At 37.3% G+C, this 22,417-nt stretch overlaps 1 protein-coding gene and 1 non-coding gene across 2 annotated transcripts in view; both read right to left on the bottom strand.

Annotated features, from left to right (window-relative positions):
- Window positions 1-22,417, bottom strand: part of FAM185A (family with sequence similarity 185 member A) — a 71,857-nt gene that overhangs the window by 24,856 nt on the left and 24,584 nt on the right. Inside the window, exons 5-6 of the mRNA XM_040260765.1 lie at window positions 15,048-15,089; window positions 2,954-3,049 (exon numbers count right to left, since the gene is read on the bottom strand). Coding sequence (XP_040116699.1) covers window positions 2,954-3,049; window positions 15,048-15,089 — 138 coding nt within the window. The remainder of the gene's footprint in view (window positions 1-2,953; window positions 3,050-15,047; window positions 15,090-22,417) is intronic.
- On the bottom strand, window positions 21,107-21,179 carry TRNAC-ACA. The gene has a single exon. It is a non-coding gene; the product is annotated as a tRNA-Cys (tRNA).

Genomic DNA, 22,417 nt, shown 5'->3' with positions numbered 1-22,417 from the left:
GGATGACAACTACTGTGAATGTTGTAAAGATTTCTTCTAGAAGGCTTTTGTGTATGGGTCATTGTGTGCTTTCCAGTTTGGTTAACATCAGCTTACGTTTCCCTAAGTAATTCTGTATCTTCTTACCCTTTCTAGTGGGAGCTGGAAATCTGGAGTTAAAACTAATGAACTTTAGTATTTACTCCTCAAAAAGGGGAGAACAAAGCACATTACTACAATTGGTTTATCTTATTTAAAAAACAAACTGCTTTTCAGAGTTTCAATGTCAGCTACTTAAATAGGAGCTGCCCATAACAACAAATTGTGAGGGCTTTAGGAAAATTCAAAAGCAAACTAGGAAAATGTCAGGATAAATAGAAGATACATGTTCCTCCACCAAATATATGTTAAAATGTAGAAAATAATGGATTTAAAAAACCTTTTCTAAAGGTTTTAAAACTTTCTCTCTAAATACATGAAATGTGATACTTTTAAAAACATATTTTTTTTTCTGTTCTTAAATAAAGGGATTGTAAATCTGTGGGAGTCTTAAAAATGTTAAATGATGCAAACAGTTCTATCCTTATCTCTCCACAGCCTTAAAGAGCAAAAACTATCACTATCAAAACTCCATTCCTATCTGTGAATGAAGTTTCACGATTTTTGAAAGCTCTACCCTAAGTGCCATCTCTAACACTATCTTCTTTAGAAAGGGCAGCACCTATTATATCTTCAACCTCTTTTCACTTCAAAAACTGCTTCATGGCTACTGACATCAATACCATTTTTTAAAAATGAATACTAACAATAGCATCATTTATTGAAGGGATATTAAGTTAAGATTAAAGGCTTTATCAAGTAAAAATTTTAAGTGGAAAAGTCAGTTTTCAGATGTGACTCTGACTCTCAAGCCTAAACACAGCCTTTTCAAGTGAATTCATAAGGTCATCATGTTAACTTTCATAGGAAGAGAGGAAATAAGCATTGTGACAGTTTTTTTCCCTTAGCAAAATGACTATAGGGGCTGAAAGGACAGCAGAGGAGACTCAAGTGGCTGGCTCTTAAACCCTTCAGCAAGAGAGTGGCAGAGCTGGAAAGGATTCCAGATGTCTTTACTAACTAGTAAGCAACAGAATTGTGAAAACTTTCCATCACTCCAGAAAGTTGGTGCTCCCAAGTCTAGTGAGAATTAAGAGACCCGAATTAAGATAGAAAACTTTGTTTCCAGTTATCTTTATGCTTCTGCCAGTATCATGGTCCCAATAGGAGAAAACATAAAATTGTAATTCCAATCAAATCTTGCAATATCGTGTGCTATTTCAGTAAGTTACTGGAAAAACAATCCAAATAATAGTTAAAAATACTTCAAGCGGATGAAGATTAACAATGCTTTTTCTTTGCTTTTACTTTTTTGCCCATTCATACAAAATAGTAAATGATTTCCATGTAAGAGCTATCCAAAACTATGTTTTTACTCTGTTACTAGTTACATTAAATGTAGTAATGGTTTTTCCCTTGGGTCTTCACAATATAAGAATGCAATTATATGAATTTTTTGCCATTTACAAATATCCTAAATAGTATTATTTAAACTCTTAGAAATTTAGTGAGAACATAATATTATCTTATTTAAAAAGAAAAAAATGTGATCTTGAGAAATCAAATAATACCTGTGTATCAGCAATAACTTCAGTTTCACATATTTATGCTCGTAGTTTCATTTTGATACTGAGAAGAGAGCCTCACTGAACAAAAACAGTACTAAACCAACATGACAAAGAAATTGCTAACAACAGGAACAACTGGTCTCTATGGAGGTTTTTTCCTTGTTATAAACATAGCCATGTTCTCACCTATATGCAAGAGCTTCCAGATTTTCTCTAAAAAAATTTTATATAGAGGTATGGTTCTTAACTTTCCAAACCCAGATCACTTAAGCCCCTATAGCCAAGCTACTTCAAGTCCCCAAGTCACTTTATCACCATGCATGTGCACATCTATGTGCATGCAGGCATACAAAGACTTGTATATTCATAGCCTTCAGATGATTAAAAAGTGTATAATTTTTTATGAAAGACTTGAACTCTTAGAATAAGCTATTTGTATTAGAAATAAGATTACAGAAAGAGACACATCATAAGTCTGGTACTACAACAGTCCCCAACCTTTTCGGCCCCAGGACAGATTTTGTGGAAGACAAATTTTCCACAGACCGGGGACAGAGGGTGGTGTTTCAGGATGATTCAAATACATTACATTTATTGTGTACTTTATTTGTATTATTATGACATTGTGATATATAATGAAATAATTACACAGCTCATCATAATGCAGAATCAGTGGGAGCCCTGAGCTTGTTTTCCTGAGATGAGGCCAAAGCACAAGGGATGGGGAGTGACTGTAAATAGAGATAAAGTTTTGCTCACTGGTCTTTTGCTTACCTCCTGCTGTGCAGCCCAGTTCCTAACAGACCAGAGACCACTACTGGTCCATGGCCCAGGGGTTGGGGACCCCTGCTACAAGAGACTTAGTTAATAATCACTTTAGAGGACCTTCTTGGTGACACATTTATTTTAGGATCATACCTTTAAAAGTATTATTCTAGCATAATGGCCTGAGAAAGTCCTCTTACAAGGGAGCAGGAAAGCTACCAAAAGAATGTATGAGAACTCTTTCCCTCCAAAGAGTATTTATTTTAGACATTAAACTGAAAAATTCCAAATAACAGTCAATGAATTATAACATTTTTGTTTGTAATACAAAAAAAGAGATAGTCTTCATGGCCATCTATCCCAAAAGTTTCAAAGATCATTGGTCTAGAGGGCCAGTATTCCAGTCTTTAAATCAGGTTCTAACAGAGAAAAATTTTATTGAAATCTCTGTCAGTGTAGATAATTTGACCACCTGTTTCCTGAACATTACATAAAATCTTCCTAATATCATATGTCAAAATAAAACATTTCACTTAGCTAACCTTTATGGACTTTCAATTCCACTTTTCCCAGTTGGCTGACATAAACATCTATGGTACCCTGCTGAGCCAAAGCATTTAGACATCCAGAAGATGAATCTAGGAGGAAGAAAGAACCATAAGCATAATCATTCTTATCTGAGTAACTGGTATTATAAACTTGAAATAAAAGGCTCTACTTCAGCATTAGGATAAGGAGCTAAGAGTCCTGAAGGTTTTCTGTTTTCCTTGTAACCATATTTTGCTTTAAAAATGAAAACAGAATCACAGGTCTACAAATCTACACTTAGGTAACTAATAAGAAAATCCCTATGTCTGCAGTAACCTCCAAAACTTAACTCTAAACATATTTAATCTAAAACCCAATTCGTAGGAAGGATATTATGGAAGTAATGACAACCCAAACCATTAAGCATCATTGACACATATAGTTTATTATCAACTTTCAATATTTACTAAAGAATTCTATCTCACATACAGTCACATAGAAGTAGTAGCAAAGTTAATAAAAATAAAAACTCATATTTTCTCCTTTTAGCAAATGAGCTAGTACTAAAAAGTGCAGCTAACAGTGAAAGACTACATTACATAAGATTTTGTTGTATTTCTTAGAGAGATGCGGAGGGGAAAGAATGACATGTAAAGTGGGTGAAGTTCATTTATATCTAAATATTTCAAGTTTTGGGAACTGAACAGATTATCTTTAAGTCAAGGGAAGAAAATCATAATTAAGGTGGTCCTGGTTTGACACTCAGATCTCCCTTTGTCATCACTGACCCCAGTTTTCAATCATCTAATGTTTCAAGTTTCAGGGAATGCTGACAGTCAGATAAAGAAGTAAGATAACTGTGGTGAAGAGCTGGTGCTGTGTAGCTTTTCCTTTTTCGTCCTTTCCCACAGCAACAGAACTTCTGAGTTTTTCTATTCGATTGTCCTTTCTATTAATTTGTCTATTTGATTGTCCTATTTGAAGATCAAAGCATATTTTTTAGAGAGAGCTTATAAAAAGCATATTTTATTAGACACTTTTATTACTTCAAGGTAGAAACAAATTAGGGAGCATGGTGAAAATAATGCCAAAAATTATACACTTTTTACAAAATGTGAAGGAAAAAAAGTTGTATACTCACAAAGGAACCATCATTCTTCTTTAAAATAAATGTTTAAGACTTTAAACAAAGACAAAAACTTGGGAATAAACAGTTTAAAATGTGACTTCAAGATAATTTATAGTTTATCTCTAACCTATATTCAAAATGCCATTTATCAGAGCCAATGTATTTAATTTTTAAGTGTCACAAGTGAACACTGAATTTGGGAAGTTAAGCCACTGGAGATAAATGATGTGGAGTAGCTGGGCAAAGGCAGAGAAAGCAATGGCAACCCACTCCAGTATTCTTGCCTGGAAAATCCCATGGACAGAGGAGCCTGGTAGGCTGCAGTCCATGGGGTCACGAAGAGCCAGACACAACTGAGTGACTTCACTTTCATTTTCATGCAATGGAGAAGGAAATGGCAACCCACTCCAGTGTTCTTGCCTGGAGAATCCCAGGGATGGCGGAGCCTAGTGGGCTGCCGTCTATGGGGTCTCACAGAGTCAGACACAACTGAAGCAACTTAGCAGCAGCAGCAGCAGCAGCTGGACAAAGATGAATATTTCTCTCCTCAGGTACCAAGAGAAACTTCTATAAAAACTTCTTCAATCAATTCAATCCAATGCAGTCACTCAGCAGTGTTCGACACTTTGTGACCCCATGGACTGTAGCATGCCAGGCTTCCCTGTCCATCACCAACTCTCGGAGCTTGCTCAAACTCATGTCCATGAAGTCAGTGATTCCATCCAACCATCTCATCCTCTGTCATCCCCTTCTCCTGCCTTACTGCATCCTAAAGAAAAACTTCTTACTGCATCCTAAAGAAGCCAAGTAAAAATATACTATGGTAAAAAACAAAAACAAAAACAAAAATCTACAAAATGTGTATTACCCCAAGCTGAACAAAGCAAAATATTTGAAACAATATGTAATGTCTTGCTATTACTAGAGGAAACCCACAAAATTTTTATATAGCTCATAAACGATGCTTTTCACTTCTTTTTCTCTTCACATGGGACATAAACAATAGTAATTATAAGTAATTATATCCTAACCCATTAATAAATTATACACTCATGTTATCAGTCTTGAGCTCTAATACTGGCCCACCCACTGGAGACTGTCAAAAAAATTAAAATTCAAGATGTGTTTTCAAAAGAGAAAGCAAAGTTAATATTTTAAAAGCTATGTAACGGCAACCCACTCTAGTATTCTTGCCTGCAGAATCCCATGGAGAGAGGAGCCTGGTAGACTACAGTCCACCAGGTTGCAAAGAATCGGACACGACTGAGCAACTTCATTCTTCACTTTAATACAAATGAATGGAACTAAAAATTAATTCAGTTCAGTTCAGTTCAGTCACTCAGTCGTGTCCGACTCTGCGACCCCATGAATCGCAGCACGCCAGGCCTCCCTGTCCATCACCAACTCCCGGAGTTCACTCAGACTCACGTCCATCGAATCAGTGATGCCATCCAGCCATCTCATCCTCTCTCATCCCCTTCTCCTCCTGCCCCCAATCCCTCCCAGCATCAGGGTCTTTTCCAGTGAGTCAACTCTTCACATGAGGTGGCCAAAGTACTGGAGTTTCAGCTTTAGCATCATTCCTTCCAAAGAAATCCCAGGGCTGATCTCCTTCAGAATGGACTGGTTGGATCTCCTTGCAGTCCAAGGGACTCTCAAGAGTCTTCTCCAACACCACAGTTCAAAAGCATCAATTCTTTGGCTCTCAGCCTTCTTCACAGTCCAACTCTCACATCCATACATGACCACAGGAAAAACCATAGCCTTGACTAGATGGACCTTAGTCGGCAAAGTAATGTCTCTGCTTTTGAATATACTATCTAGGTTGGTCATAACTTTTCTTCCAAGGAGTAGGCGTCTTTTAATTTCATGGCTGCAGTCAACATCTGCAGTGATTTTGGAGACCAGAAGAATAAAGTCAGCCACTGTTTCCACTGTTTCCCCATCTATTTCCCATGAAGTGATGGGACCAGATGCCCTGATCTTCGTTTTCTGCATGTTGAGCTTTAAGCCAACTTTTTCACTCTCCTCTTTCACTTTCATCAAGAGGCTTTTTAGTTCCTCTTCACTTTCTGCCATAAGGGTGGTGTCATCTGCATATCTGAGGTTATTGATATTTCTCCCGGCAATCTTGATTCCAGTTTGTGCTTCTTCCAGCCCAGCGTGTCTCATGACGTACTCTGCATATAAGTTAAATAAGCAGGGTGACAATATACAGCCTTGACATACTCCTTTTCCTATTTGGAACCAGTCTGTTGTTCCATGTCCAGTTCTAACTGTTGCTTCCTGACCTGTATATAGGTTTCTCAAGAGGCAGGTCAGGTGGTCTGGTATTCCCATCTCTTTCAGAATTTTCTACAGTTTATTGTGATCCACATAGTCAAAGGCTTTGGCATAGTCAATAAAGCAGAAATAGATGTTTTTCTGGAACTCTCTTGCTATTTCGATGATCCAGCAGATGTTGGCAATTTGATCTCTGGTTCCTCTGCCTTTTCCAAAACCAGGTTGAACATCTGGAAGTTCATGGTTCACGTACTACCAAGAGTCAACTTAAGGTTTCATTCATAGAATTTCATTTTTTGGAGATTCATAAAACAGATAATTCTATGATAGATCTTGGAAGAAGCCTTAAGGAAAAAAGCGTTAGAGATTAAGTGAACAAACATTACTAGTACAGACACTGACTGGAATAAATAAAATCCCACAGAGAGTTTTCTATCACCACAACTTTGGAAAAAGATTGTGTTCATCTGACAGAGACCACTGAGTCTTCCTGGAAAATTACACACACAAAAGGGAAAAACTGATGTCAGCTACCAGTTAACAGTACATATAACCAAATAAATAGATATTTGTAACATATACTCTGCTATTAAGCAAAGAATAACAACTAAGCTCAAAAGGCTAAAATTCCAAACTTTTCTATTTTCTTTCAGATAAAGGGAGAATTCTCTTGAAATTGTTCAAACACATTCAGAAAGTTCTTCTGAATTTTTATAATTTTACCTCATTTCAACATGCAGATAACTAAGGAACAGCAACACAAAAGATAATGATTTTGCAATTTGATTCCTGTACTTCCAAAGCTACACTAATTTCAAGAACAAGGAACAAATTTTATATACAGGATGTAAAGGATTTGCAAAGGCAGAATTTTAAGGTCACTTTGAGGAAACTTTTCTGAATTAATGTCCTGCCCCTAGGTATGTTAGGAAGGTAGCTTATAGCAGGCTGGGTTTATAAGAAACAGCAACTGCTACTACCAGCACCCCCTCAAAAAAAAACTATGAAAATATCCCTTTTTAAAACATATAATTTCCAGTACACAGCTTTTGGCAGTGCCTTCCAAGAGAGGGAACATAGAACAGGCAAAGTAAGGCTGGATGAGCAACTTCTATTCCACCATTATCTACTATCAAGCCCTGCTATTTCTTACTGACTTTTTAAAAATGGAAGATGACCAGGTATTCCAGAGGAAAGATACTGTTTTTAAAAATATAGGTCTAAGGAAAATTAGGATGAGGATGAAATGGCTGGATGGCATCACCAACTCAATTCACATGAGTTTGGGTGAACTCCAGGAGTTGGTGATAGACAGGGAGGCCTGGCGCTCTGCAATTAATGGGGTCGCAAAGAGTCAGACACGACTGAGCGACTGAACTGAACTGAATCAATTTTTTCTTAATAGAGCTTCAGCTTCTAAGAGAGCTCTAAATGTATTATGGAAATTAGGAAGAACAGGGTTTTTCTATGCTGCTAAGTCGCTTTAGTCGTGTCCGACCCTGTCAGACCCCATAGATGGCAACCCACCAGGCTCCGCCGTCCCTGGGATTCTCCAGGCAAAAACATTGGAGTGGGTTGCCATTTCCTTCTTCACTGCATGAAAGTGAAAAGTGAAAGTGAAGTCACTCAATCGTGTCTGACTCTTAGTGACCCCATGGACTGCAGCCTACCAGGCTCCTCTGTCCATGGGATTTTCCAGGCAAGAGTACTGGAGTGGGTTGCCATTGCCTTCTCCGTTTGTATGTGGGTTATAATGTATATATAAAATCCAAATGATTGTGGAGATTACCTAAGAAGCAGATCAATTATATTATCTAAACTAGATTTAAAGGACCATAATTACATGTATTCTTTTTAAAAGGAACCATGGAGATAACACAATATATTTTCCTGAAATTAGACAATATAATACCTGTATCATCTTTAGTCTGTTAATATTCCAATTAGATAATATTGTATAGCTTTTTCTCTACATCCATTCCGATATTTTGAAACCTCTGGTAGACTAACAAATTTTCTTCTCAGGTATTTAAATCACTTTTTGTTTCTTTGTAATTGTTTTGCTTCTACTGATCTCAATTTCTCAAAACTCAAGTTATGAAGTGACTTTAATTAGGTTGTCTTGATTTTCTGAGCTGCTTCAACTTTGTCCAACAAATCTTCTGATTTAAGGAAAACAAAAATCAACCAATCAAGAAATTTCAAATAAAACATTACCCACTCGTCACCTTTGGGATTAAGGTACCAGACCCAATATTTCTCCAGAATCATAAAGATGGTCTTTAGAGTCTATAGCAGGGTCGTCAAATTACAGTCCACCTCTTCTTATTATTAATAAAGTATTGGAACACAGACACATCCATTTGTTTGTATACTGTCAATGGCTGCTAGCATATCAAAATGAGAAAGCTGCGGAGTATTCATAGACTATGTGCTCACAAAGTCCAAAAATTTTACTATATGGCTCTTTACAGATAAAGTCTGCTGCTTCTATAGCAAAACATTTTAAGAAAATGAGCTTCCATCCCCACAAAAAATCACCTTGTTAAATTTGATTCTATTTAAGACAAAGATTTACCAGTTTAGTAAAATCAGTTCTTTTTTCTAAGACTTCAATAATGTACAGATAGGTACACAACTCTTGCTTACAGAAATGAAAAAAAATTGTTGTCTCGGGCAGTTCTGACTCTTCATTGACCCTGATTGCTTACTATTTTCTATGACTAATAGAGTTGTTTCCATCCAATTTATTAAAGTTGGGAAACAGCATATCACAAAGTAAGTAACTAGGATTATAATGACTTGCATAAAGATTATGTCAGCTTATTTGTTTATATATTTAATCTTTTACACAGTATGCTCTTATTAAACAAAAAATCAGCAATGCTGATTTTTGACTTCCAAAAGAACTAAAGTGGGCTCCTAATGAATTGTGTGACATCTCCTGCTCTGGTTGTCAGTAAAAATGGGATCTATTCCCACAAATCAGTGACTTAGGTCTAGATATATTCAAAGGAAGAAACCTGTAACAGGTTCCAAACAACTTTGATTTCTATATAAATTCTGATTGAATTCTGCTGTGCTCTCCTCTTACTTCCACTCTCATTCTCCTTCCTTCCCTTCTTTTTTCTGATTTAATACTCAATATGAAAGCATATTTTGAAATAATAGTACAATGTTTTACTATTTTTTTCATTTAATTAAATGTCAGGAATACCCTTCATAATGTATACTACAGACCTAAGTAATTATATTGTTAAAGGCTGAAGAACATTCACTTTATGACTGTATCATACTATATTTAGTTATTCTCTTACTGGGAACAACCTAAAATGTATACTTTCTTTTGCTACTAAAAACAGAGATGATATATACATACATCACGTATATATCTTTATAACCTCATGGATATATCCTTACATCCTTACCAGACTCTCTCCTTGAGATAAAGTTCTAAAAGAGGAAGTACTAGAACAAAGCAAATATAGATGCTTCCAATTTTAATATACATTTACAAAATGACTTACATAATGATCAATTTATATCTGAACTAACAATTGATGGGAATCCCTGTTTCACCCTAACTTTCCCAACAATGGTTATTATCAATGTTTTAAGTCATGACGGTTTATACTTAGATGCTTTAGATTAGCAGTAAGGTGAAACAACACTGTATATGTATATACAGTATTTCTTCTGGGAACTGCTTGTTCATGTTTATCCATGTTCCCATCCCACTAAGTGTTCCTTTCCCTCTCATCTGTTGTACACACATATGTACAGAGATTATATATGAATATATATATTCAACTTCATTTTATAAGGATAGTATAATCCTAATAACAAAACCTACAGAGATTTTACAAAATAAAAAATCACAGATCAGCATTCATCATAAACATGAATATAAAATCCTTGACAAAATATTAGCAACAAGGCTTCCATGGTGGCTAAGTCATAAAGACTCTGCCTGACAATGCAGGGGACATGGGTTCAATCCCTGGTCTGGAAAGATACCACATGCCATGGAGCAACTAAGTCCATTCATCACAACTACGGAGCCTGTACAGAGCCCACAAGCCACAACTACTGAGCCCATGCGCCCTGGAGCCTGTGCTCCACAATAAGAGAAACTACTGCAATGAGAAGCCCACACACAGCAACTAGAGAGTAGCCTCCGCTTGCCATAACTGGAGAAAGCCCACATGCAGCAACGAAGACCCAGCACAGCCATAAATAAAATAAATAAATAAATCTTAAAAAAAAAAAGAGCAACCTCAACCCAACATGTATAAATAGGATCAATTCAGCTCAGTCGCTCAGTCATGTACAACTCTTTGCAACCCCATGGACTGCAGCACACCAGGCTTCCTTGTCCATCACCAATTCCCAGAGCTTGCTCAAACTCATGTCCACCAAGTCAGTGATGCCATCCAACCATCTCATCCTCTGTCGCCCCCTTCTCCTCCTGCCCTCAGTCTTTCCCAGTTTCAGGGTCTTTTATAATGAGTCAGCTCTTTGCATCAGGTGGCCAGAGTATTGGAGCTTCAGCTTCAGCATCAGTCCTTCCAATGAATATTCAGGACTGATTTCCTTTAGGATTGACTGGCTTGATCTCCTTGCAGTCCAAGGGACTCTCAAGAGTCTTCTCGAGTACCACAGTTCAAAAGCATCAATTCTCCAGCACTCAGCTTTCTTTATGGTCCAACTCACAAATCCATACATGACTACTGGAAAAACCATAGCTTTGACTAGACAGACCTTTGTCAGTCAAGTAACGTCTCTGCTTTTTAATATGCTGTCTAGGTTTGTCACAGCTTTTCTTCCAAGGAACAAGCATCTTTTAATTTCATGGCTGCAGTCACCATCTTCAATGATTTTGGAGCCAAGGAAAATAAAATTTGCCACTGTTTCCATTGTTTCCCCCTCTATTTGCCATGAAGTGATGGGGACCAGATGCCATGATCTTAGTTTTTTGAATGTTGAGTTTTAAGCCAGCTTTTCACTCTCCTCTTTCACTTTTATCAAGAGGCTCTTTAGTTTCTTTTCACTTTCTGCCATAAATAGGATACTACATCATGATTAGGTATGGTTGATCCAAGGAATACAAAGTTCAGTTCAGTTCAGTTCAGTTGCTCGGTTGTGTCTGACTCTTTGCAACCCCATGAACCACAGCATGCCAGGCCTCCCTGTCCATCACCAACTCCCAGAGTCCACCCAAACCCATGTCCCTCAAGTCGATGACGCCATCCAACCATACAAGGTTAGTCAACATCAAAAATCAATGCAATTGATCATTAATAGAGTAAAAAAAGAATTTAAAAAAGCAATCATTTCAATAAATACAGAAAATACATTTGAAAAACTTCAACATCCATTCATGATCAAAGGAAAGAAAAAAAAAAAACTTGCAGGAAACTAGGAATAAAAAGAATTTCCTCAGTCTGATAAAGAGTATCTATGAAAAGACTGCATAGCTAACATCACACTTAAAAGGGAAAACACTGAATGTATTCCGTCTAATACTGGATACTAGGATTGGGAACAATCTGCCACTATTATTCAATATGGTGCTGCAGAACCTTCCTAGCCTAATAAGGCAAAAGAGGAAAAAAGGAAAACAGATTGGAAAGAAAGCGATAAAACTGTATTAATTTGCAAATGGAATGACTGCCTACATAGAAAAGAATTCTGGATTCTAAAAAATACACTATTTAGAATAAATAAATAAATTTAGCAAGCTCACAAGAAACACAGTCCATGAATAAAGGTCATTTGTATTTTTTTAATATACCAGCAGTAGACCATTAGAAACTGAAATTTTCTAAAATTCCATTCACAATGGGGTCAAAAAAGCAAATTTAACCAAAGATATCTAAGACCACTACACTGGAAACTAAAAAACAAGGTAAGAGAAATTAAAGATATATATAAATGAAAAATGACACTTTGCTTATGAAAGACTCAATTTTTGTGAATGTATCTTCTCTGCAAACTGATAAACTCATTCTGTGTAAGAGCCTGCACTGGCTATCCTCTATATCTATGGAGCTGTGCATTCAGAATTTTACATGCCTTTTCCCCATTATTCTGACCTTAATTCAAGTATCTCTTCTCTAGACTCTCTTTGATTGCTAAATGAAGCAGCTTGCTTTCTGCTCTATTACATTACCCTCTCTTATTTATTCATTACACTATGTGAAATTATCTTTTGTCATTCACATACTTACTATCTTTCTTCTCAGCCCAAAAGTGAGCATGAAGACAATATCTTTTGACCAACATATTCCCCAGTATCTACATGAGCTCCTGGTATGGAGCAGGCACTTGGTAAATATATGTGGACTAGTTTTTGCCATATTCAGGGCTGTCTTCAAATGCTAACAGAATTTTAAGACCAATATAAACAGTGACATAATTTATACTTTCTTCCAAAGTCTTAATAGAGATATTCAAAGAATTAAAGGAATTTAAGAAATGAACACTATTATTAAGGTTAAAACATTGTGGCTTACTGTCTTATAGATAATAAAATGAAAGAGGAAAGAGAAAGACACAACCCACTCTTCCCATCCCCATCCAGATTAGTTTGTGTGTGTGTGTGTGTGTGTGTGTATAAGTCACTCAGTTGTATCCAACTCTTTGCCACCCTAGGGACTTTACAGTCCATGGAATTCTCCAGGTGAGAATACTGGAGTGGGTAGCCTTTCCCTTCTCCAGGGGATCTTCCCAACGCAGTGATCAAACCCAGGTCTCCCGCATTGCAGGCGGATTCTTTACCAGCTGAACTACCAGGGAAGCCCTTAAAACTTGTACGGTCAATCATTTATACATTGTGAAACCATCTTCAAAGATATAAATTACTGTTCATTTCATCCTGGCTGTTGCTATTCTTTTTCAGTATGGGTAATAATGCATTTATTTCCAATTTTAGAAAGAATGATTTTCCCTTTACATTCCCACAATTCCATCCAACAATAATACTAGCATTATCATATAAGTATTTCTCAAATTCTCATCTGCCTAAAGGGCCTGCTAGTGGGCAGTGAAACTCACTGTGCCTCCCAATTTGAAATATTCCCTTTCTTTCCTCCCTTTCCCTTACTGCTACAAACTCTACCCATGTCTAGGACTCTCTCCCCAACCAGATAGCTCAGCTTTTTACTAGTGTATCTTTTTTTCACCCTAGAAACTTTCCTTACTAACCCCAGATGCATCCTCTGCTGGAATGGCCTGAAGAGTCAGCAGTAAATTTTGATTTCTCTCTGGGACAAAGGTAAATCCTGTCATGTTTTCAGTTAAAATGATTTACAACTATCACTTAGGAAGCCTTTATCTTCTATTTATCCCTCACTGAACATAAAGGTTACAATGCCCAGAAAATTTAAAAAGAGATGTACACCTTAATTTTGAGAATCCAGAAGAAGTGACAGTGAAAAGGATTGTTGAGTATATTTACCATTTCAATCAGCACACACACAAAAGAAAATGTAAAATGTCTAAAGGACAAAACCAGGAAGCTGGGGCATTCATATTGGCAATAAGCCATAGCTCTTCAACAAAGATCCTGGTTTCCCACCACTGACCCCTATGCTCTAAGGTCTAAAAATCAACCACCACTCTTAGAGCTCAGATTGCTCAGATCGCCTTAGCCTAACAGGCAAGCAGGTATAACTAGGGATAGAGATGAGCTCTATCTAAGCTATCTGGGAATCTGAACTTTTATTCCCATAGGCATAGCATCACATATGGTGATTAGGTCTAAAGGACCATTAGCCACTGTTAGTTCTGGCTTAGGATTACAACAATAACAATAATTAAAATGGCTATTATTTATTGAGTACTTATCATATGTCAGGGAGAAGCCAATGGCACTCCACTCCAGTATTCTTGCCTGGAAAATCCCATGGACAGAGAAGCCTGGAGGGCTGCAGTCCATGGGGTTGCTGAGGGTCGGACACGACTGAGCGACTTCACTTTCACTTTTCACTTTCGTGCATTGGAGAAGGAAATGGCAGCCCACTCCAGTGTTCTTGCCAGGACAATCCCAGGGAGAGGGGAGCCTGGTGGGCTGCCGTCTATGGGATCGCACAGAGTCAGACACGACTGAAGTGACTTAGCAGCAGATCATATGTCAGATGCTATGCTAAAGTACTTAAATATCTCATTTAATCCTTACAAAAACACCATTTGATAGGTACTTACTGTTATTTCTATTTTTTTCAGAGGTGGAAGCTTAGGTACAGAGCGGTTAGGTAATTTTCCATGAATAGAAAGTGGTGAAATTGGAATTCTAACAGTATTCTGACTGATAGCAAACCTATAATTATATAGAATTTATAGGATGATGAATTAATGAACTTTTAGAAATAATTTCACAAATTCATATATTTATTGTTGTTCAGTCACTAAGTCATGTCTGACTCTTTGTGACCCCATGGACTGCAGCACACCAGGCTTCCCTGTCCTTCACTACCTCCCAGAGTTTGTTCAAACTCATGCCCATTGAGTCAGTGATGCCACCTAACCATCTCATCCTCAGTTCACATACTGGGTTAGCCTATATCTGACTGGTATATCAGGATACTATTAGGCTCATCAGCTAAACTGTAGATTTTATGTACTCTAATAAAATATTACAAATATAGCTATTTTAAAAAGAATATAAAATTTACCAACAACCACTTAGCACATACCTACTGTGATGTTACCCATCTTGCTTCGTAATGTTATATTACCTGCAAAAGAGAGAAAAAGACAACTTTACACATTAGGGATAATCCAGAAAGGAAATGTATTAATAATGTTCTAAAACACAGTTAGATATCCACAAGTTTACTTAATAATATTATTATTGCCGTTCACAATTTTTCTCAGTATCACAATCCTAGTCAGAGATTTATGCGCAACTACAAAATAAATAGCTTTAGGCATCTATACAAACTCTCTTCTTCCACTCTAACTTAATCTACTACAGCACAACTAAAAAAACAAACCCCTGTACTTTCTGGGAAACATGGAAGAAAAATAATGATTCTTCTAAAAGTTAAAAAATGTAAAAAAAAAAAAAAAAGACTCAAATGTACTGACTACGCATTTTCAACCTAAATATCACAATATTTATCAGGCCACACAAAGCCAAGTTTTGAACCAAATAACACTAAAATAATCCATGGAAAAAAGTAATTACTGTTATTTTTCAGGTCAGTTTGGCAAACCTATCTGTGAGATTTCAGTGGTTTTTCTGCCAAGAGTTTAAAAGGTTTGGGACAGGAATAATAAATAATTGAAATATGACTAACAAAGAAAAAAAACTTCAGGTATTCCCTTCTTTCAATGAAAATATATTTTCTAGGATAAACATAGGACTCTGAAACCATTCTTCCCAGTGCCTTCCTCCAACATCAAAAACAGCAGTATTTTTCTTCTTGTGTGTTTAAGGGATAATTACTCATAGAGTTATACCACCTATATTTACTGCACTATCATAATTCTAAAACTATAGTGAAGAGTAAAAAAGGAGTAAAAAAAGAAAATGGTGTAGAGTAAAAGAAGCTGTGCTATTTAAAATCCCAAAAGATGATGCTGTTAAAGTACTGGACTCAATATGTCAGCAAATTTGGAAAACTCAGCAATGGCCACAGGACTGGAAAAGGTCAGTTTTCATTCCAGTCTTAAAGAAGGGCAATCCAAAGAATGTTCAAACTACCATACAACTGCACTCACTTCTCATGCTAGCAAGGTAATCCTCAAAATTCTCCAAGCCAGGCTTTAGCAGTACATGAAACTAGAACTTCCAGATGTACAAGTTGGTTTTAGAAAGGGCAGAGGAATCAGAGATCAAATTGTCATAGAAAAAGCAAGAAAATTTCAGAAAAACATCTACTCCTGCTTCATTGACTACACTAAAGTCTTTGATTGTATGGATCACAACAAACTGTGGAAAATTCTTAAAGAAATGAAATATCAGACCATCTCACCTGCCTCCTGGGAAACCTGTGAAGCAAGTCAAGAAGCAACAGTTAGAGCTGGACATGGAACAACAGACTGGTTCCAAACCGGGAAAGGAGTACATCAAGGCTGTATATTCACACCCTGCTTATTTAACTTATATCCAGAGTACATCATGTGGTATACTGAACTGGATGAATCACAACCTGGAATCAAGATTGCCAGGAGAAATATCAACAACCTCAGATATGTAGTGACACCCCACTCCAGTACTCTTGCCTGGAAAATCCCATGGACGGAGGAGCCTGGTAGGCTGCAGTCCATGGGGTCACTAAGAGTCAGACATGACTGAGCGACTTCACTTTCACTTTGCACTTTCATGCATTGGAGAAGGAAATGGCAACCCACTCCAGTGTTCTTGCCCGGAGAATCCCAGGGACGGAGGAGCCTGGTGGGCTGCCATCTATGGGGTCACACAGAGTCAAACATGACTGAAGCAACTTAGCAGCAGCAGCAGATATGTAGCTGATACCACTCTAATGGCAGAAAGCAAAGAGGAACTAAAGGGCCTCTTGATGAGGATGAAAGAAGAGAGTGAAAAAAGCTGGCTTAAAACTCAACATTCAAAAAACTAAGAACATGGCATCCAGTCACATAATTTCATGGCAGATAGATGGGGAAAAAGTGAAAACAGTGACAGATTTTCTTTCCTTGGGCTCCAAAATCACTGTGGACACTGACTGCAGTCATGAAATTAAAAGACACCTGCTCCTTGGAAGAAAAGCTATGACAAACCTAGACAATGTATTCAAAAGCAGAGATATCTCTTAGCCGACAAAGGTTCGTCTAGTCAAAGCTATGGTTTTCCCAGTAGTCATGTATGGATGTGTGAGTTGGACCCTAAAGAAAGCTGATGCTGAAGAATTGATGCTTTTGAACTGTGGTGCTGGAGAAAACTCTTGAGAGTCTCTTGGACTGCGACGAGATCAAACCAGTCAATCCTAAGGGAAATCAACCCTGAATACTCATTGGAGGGACTGATGCTGAAGCTGAAGCTCCAATACTCTGGCCACCTGATGCAAAGAGCTGACTCACTATAAAAGACCCTGAAACTGGGAAAGACTGAGGGCAGGAGGAGAAGGGGGCGACAGAGGATGAGATGGTTGGATGGCATCACCAACTCAGTGGACATGAGTTTGAGCCTGCTCTGAGAGATAGTGAAGGATAGGGAGCCTGGTAACCTACAGTCCATGGAGTCACAAAGAGTCAGACACAACTTATCAACTGAACAAAAACAACAAAAGAAGAGTAAAAGAATAAATTTTGTCTCAGAATTAATCAGGATGAATAAAATAATTTATTTCATTTCATGTATCTTATAAATACATAAAATCAGTATTATCAGTACCTGGGAAAAAGAAAAACAAAGAAAAGAGGCACTTGATTCATTTGTCCAACAGTTAAATGTGCTTTGACTGTAAAAATTTCTCTAAAAGTTTTATATTTCATCATACTTCACGTGAGCACATGAACAAGCGGTACACTTGTGTAGGAGTAAAACTTGGTTTGTGTGAAGTTAAGCTTATAAAATTATTTTCAAGTTTCAGTAATTTACAAGGCTGTGCAGATCCTCCTGTTACATGGTTAAGTAAATATTATTTCACTGGTGTGTTTGAGATACTCTTCCAATTTTCAAACCCAGTAAATGCAGATTCACATGCAAATAGTGGCCAAGGATCACAAAGCTGCTAAGATAGCTTCCAATGACCCCTGCCTCCTGGTATTCATGCCCATGTATGAGCTCCCTCACTCATATGGAGGCTGGACCTACTGATGCTTTTAACAAACAGAATAAGGGCAAATGAGATGTTACTTTCAAGACTAGGTTACAAACGATTCTTGCTTCTGCCTTGCCAGCTCTCTTTTGCTGCGATGGAAGCCAGCTAGCCATGTTGTCTAACTGCCTTATGAAAGAGGCCCCCAGCCAATAGAATCTGAACTGAATCCTGCTAACAACAACATGAGTGAACTAGGAAGCAGATTCACTTTTGGCTGAACCTTCAAATAAACCCATGGTCCCACCTGATACCTTGATTAGAACCTCAAGAGAGATCTTGAGGCAGAAGACCCAGTTAAGTGATACCCAGATTCTGGACCACCCAAGGTATAAGAAAATAAGTGTTTGCTGTTTTCAGCTGCTAAATATGTTACAAAGGAAGAGGTAACCAGAAAAGATGTTGAAAGCTGGATGTGGGGTGATGCCACAATAAATAACTAAAAATATGGGAATAGCTTTGGAAATTGGCAGTAGGCATAGGTTGGAAGGATTTTTTAGGAGCATGGTAGAGAAAGCCTAAATTGCCTGAACAGTGTGTTAGTAGAAAGCTGGACTTTGAGTGCTTCTCATATAAGGGCTTAAATGGAAATGAAAAAAGTGTTTTGGAAACTGGAGGAAGGCAGATCTTTGTTAAGCAGTATTAGAAACTTCACAACACTATCACATTCAGTAATGTGGAAAGTAGGAAATGTGCCTAATGAACTGAATGATCTAGCTAAGAAGATGGCCAAGCAGAGTCAAAGTGTTGTAGGCGCTGCCTATTTTTTCTTGTAGCATCAGTAAAATGCAAACAAAGTAAGATAAACTAAAGAAACGATTGTTTAAGAAAAGAATCAGGACAAGAATCACTTTGAAAATTCTCAGCTTCTCAAGATGGCAAAAGATGAGAGATAGCTTCTACACGAAGTCTGAATTCAGTGTACTGCCAGAACATGGCCTAAAAATGAAACTGATGGATTGACTGTAAAATCTTTTGTCAAGACTCCAGAAAGATTAAGAGTGATACCTCACAGTATTAATTTAGCTGTACAAAAAGTCCATTAAACCAGCTGAAGGTATCTCACAAATCCTCTCAATCAAGCAGTAGGTCCCCTAGAAAGCTTGCAAGCACCGTATCTTAACTTCTCTGCAGAAGTCCACATTTTGAAAACATTCTTGGATGTGGCCTTCATCTAATGGAATAAACACCAGTGTGATTCATAGAAGGCTGACAAAATTTGTGAGAATTATATCAGCAAACACATTGCTAACTTCGAGACAGTAACAGTACAAAGTGAAATGAGACCACTGGAGTCCCAAAATTCTGCTGGCAGGAAGCAGACTAAGAAAATTCCTCAGCTACAAACGCATGCTACATTTCATGAAAAAGGAAGGATGACTCAAAGGGAGAAACCAAGAGCTCAGAGGGCAAAGTCTGGAAACCTAAAGAATTATCACAAAGCCATGAGATCTAATCAAAGAACCTGCAATGTTTTCCTACCTAAATTTCAAAATCATTATGGACCAATGACTCCTTTGTGCCCTTTTTTTTCTCCCCTTTGAACAGGAAAGTCTACAGCAATTATCCTGTGTGTATCCCATCACTGTATGCTTAGTGTGCAGGTGGTGTGTGTGGGTTGAGGAGGTTAGAGAACAGGTCTTAAGATTGAGAACTATACTTGAGGAGTTAGACCTAAGCAACTGTACCCGAGGAGGCTCATCTACATCTGGATCTGATTTTGGTGTAGACATTCTGAACTCGGAGCAGATATGCAATAGGATGAGACTCTGGGAACCTTGAGAGGAAGGGAGTGTATTTTGTATGTGGGAAGGACACAAATCACTTGCAGGGGGTGCAAAGGATAGACTGGCCATTCAAAACCTTATAGGCTATCTAGGGATATACATACATGAATAGTTAAAAATGAATGTTTATTAATAATTTTAAGTTAATGTTGTAACTGAATAGTATGTATTAGGTTCCATAACCATTCCGAGGAAGCAGACTAAAATGATGTGGCATGAACAGGGAAAGAATCATATAGGAGATTTTCATCAGAGTCTATGTTTGAAATATGAGTAAAATTTGATGCTGAGGGGGAACGATTTTGTTGAAAAGGTATGTAAGCAAAGGTAAAAAGGAGTTAACTACCCGTGCTATATTTAAATCATGCTCATCAGTTAAGTTAGAGCAATTAGGCCAGTCTATAAGGACAGGGATTAAGTGTTTCTTACTTAGCATTATATTTTGAGAGCTTAGCATATTGCCCTGTACATAGTAAATACTATTATTTTTTGAACTTATGTTCAAATATAGTTTGGAAAAACAGGTAAAAACAAATGTGTAGAAGAATCATAGAGTGTTTAGTCTACTGACTTTGTCCTATACCAAAGGAGTCAAAGAAGAATTTCAAGAAGAGAAGAACACAAGAAAACCATCTAGTATTCCTTCCTTCCTAATCTTTAGGAAGATTAAGCTAGTGTCAGACACTCAGAATTCTCTTTACTGTTTTCACCTTATGAACACCTTAAAAATAAGATAAAGCAGACCTCTGATATTTGTGATTTTAACTATTAATAAAACAGCAACAATAAAAACACTGACATAGTTCTATAGTCAGTCATTTAGTTAGTGAGTTCAGCCATTCAGCAAGACAAAAGGAGCTTTACTAAACTAGTCTCTAATGAATGCAGTAAAAATTTACTTTTTTAAACAAAAATAAAAAATGTGGTCTTTTTCAAAAAGTCAGTCAGTAGTGAGAGTGATAAAAGTGATCAAGAAAACAATGGTTTTAGAGCCAAAAAAAAAAGTTTTAGTTTCATTAAAAAAAAAATTTTAAAAAGGACTAGTTAAATTATAAAGTGAAGTTGCTCAGTTGTGTCTGACTCTTTGCAACCTCATGGACTATAGCCTACCAGGCTCCTCTGTCCATGGGATTTTCCAGGCAAGAATACTGGAGTGGGTTGCCATTTCCTTCTCTAGGAGATCTTCCTGACCCAGGGATTGAACCTGGGTCTCCTACATTGTAGGCAGACGCTCTACCATCTGAGCCACCAGGGAAGTTAGTTAAATTATAACAGAATCTATACAGTCTCAAACTACATCTCTCTTGAATGTTAGAGGTCTGTACAGGAAAAGCATAAAGGAATAATAAAACTATGGAAAGAACTACTATCTGTAAATATAAGGAATATATAAAAATATTTTTGTTAGTGCTAAAGGACTTTTAAAACAATAAACAAAAAAATATTTGCAATTCATCAAACTGTTTAGAAAATCTCTATCCTAAACAGAAATATTCCAAGGTCATTAAAATACACAACATGGAACTCTTATCTCAAATACTTTGTGGAAGAAGACAGAATATTTTAAAGTATACAGGTCAACCAAATGGACATTACTAGCACAGTTTTCTGTAATTTGGTTTTACCTTTTTCCATCACCAGACAGTGAAAACAATAAACAAATCAACTATCTAAGAGAAGTAGATCTTTGTAAAAGCTCTCCTTTCAATGAAGCAGATGCCACATGATCTGTAATAATTATGTGTGCTTGAAGTGTGGTGTTGGAGAAGACTCTTGAGAGTCCCTTAGACTGCAAGGAGGTCCAACCAGTCCATTCTGAAGGAGATCAGCCCTGGGATTTCTTTGGAAGGAATGATGCTGAAGCTGAAACTCCAGTACTTTGGCCACCTCATGCGAAGAGTTGACTCATTGGAAAAGACTCTGATGCTGGGAGGGATTGGGGGCAGGAGGAGAAGGGGACGACAAAGGATGAGATGGCTGGATGGCATCACTGACTCGATGGACGTGAGTCTGAGTGAACTCCGGGAGTTGGTGATGGACAGGGAGGCCTGGCGTGCTGTGATTCATTGGGTCTCAAAGAGTCAGACACGACTGAGCGACTGAACTGAACTGAACTCTTCTTTCAAGTTATTTAATTTTTCCACAAAACCCAATGTTTGAGAAAATAAATAGTTCTCCTTAACTAGCCACTCTTCATTCCAATAGGATCAGAGGAAGAATTAGCTATCAATTTAAAGACAAATAGTTTATTTTTCTTCACTAAAATAAATGTGATTTTAGTAAAAAACAGCACACATACTCTTATTATCCAAACAGAGAAATAAAATATCCATAAAGGTTAAATCCTTTTTGTGCTTTTTTTTTAAGGGGAAGATTTGGGGAGCAGAAAGAAAGTATTTTCTACTTGCAAGCACATGGCTAAATGCAAAGCAAATAGAGGTAAATAAAACATGATCCCTGCTATTGAGGAGTTTATAATCAGGCAAGAATTTA

Source organism: Oryx dammah, unplaced genomic scaffold, assembly GCF_014754425.2.
Source record: "Oryx dammah isolate SB20612 unplaced genomic scaffold, SCBI_Odam_1.1 HiC_scaffold_18, whole genome shotgun sequence".
In the NCBI taxonomy this organism is placed as follows: domain Eukaryota; kingdom Metazoa; phylum Chordata; class Mammalia; order Artiodactyla; family Bovidae; genus Oryx; species Oryx dammah.
This window is presented reverse-complemented; position numbering and strand designations above follow the sequence as displayed.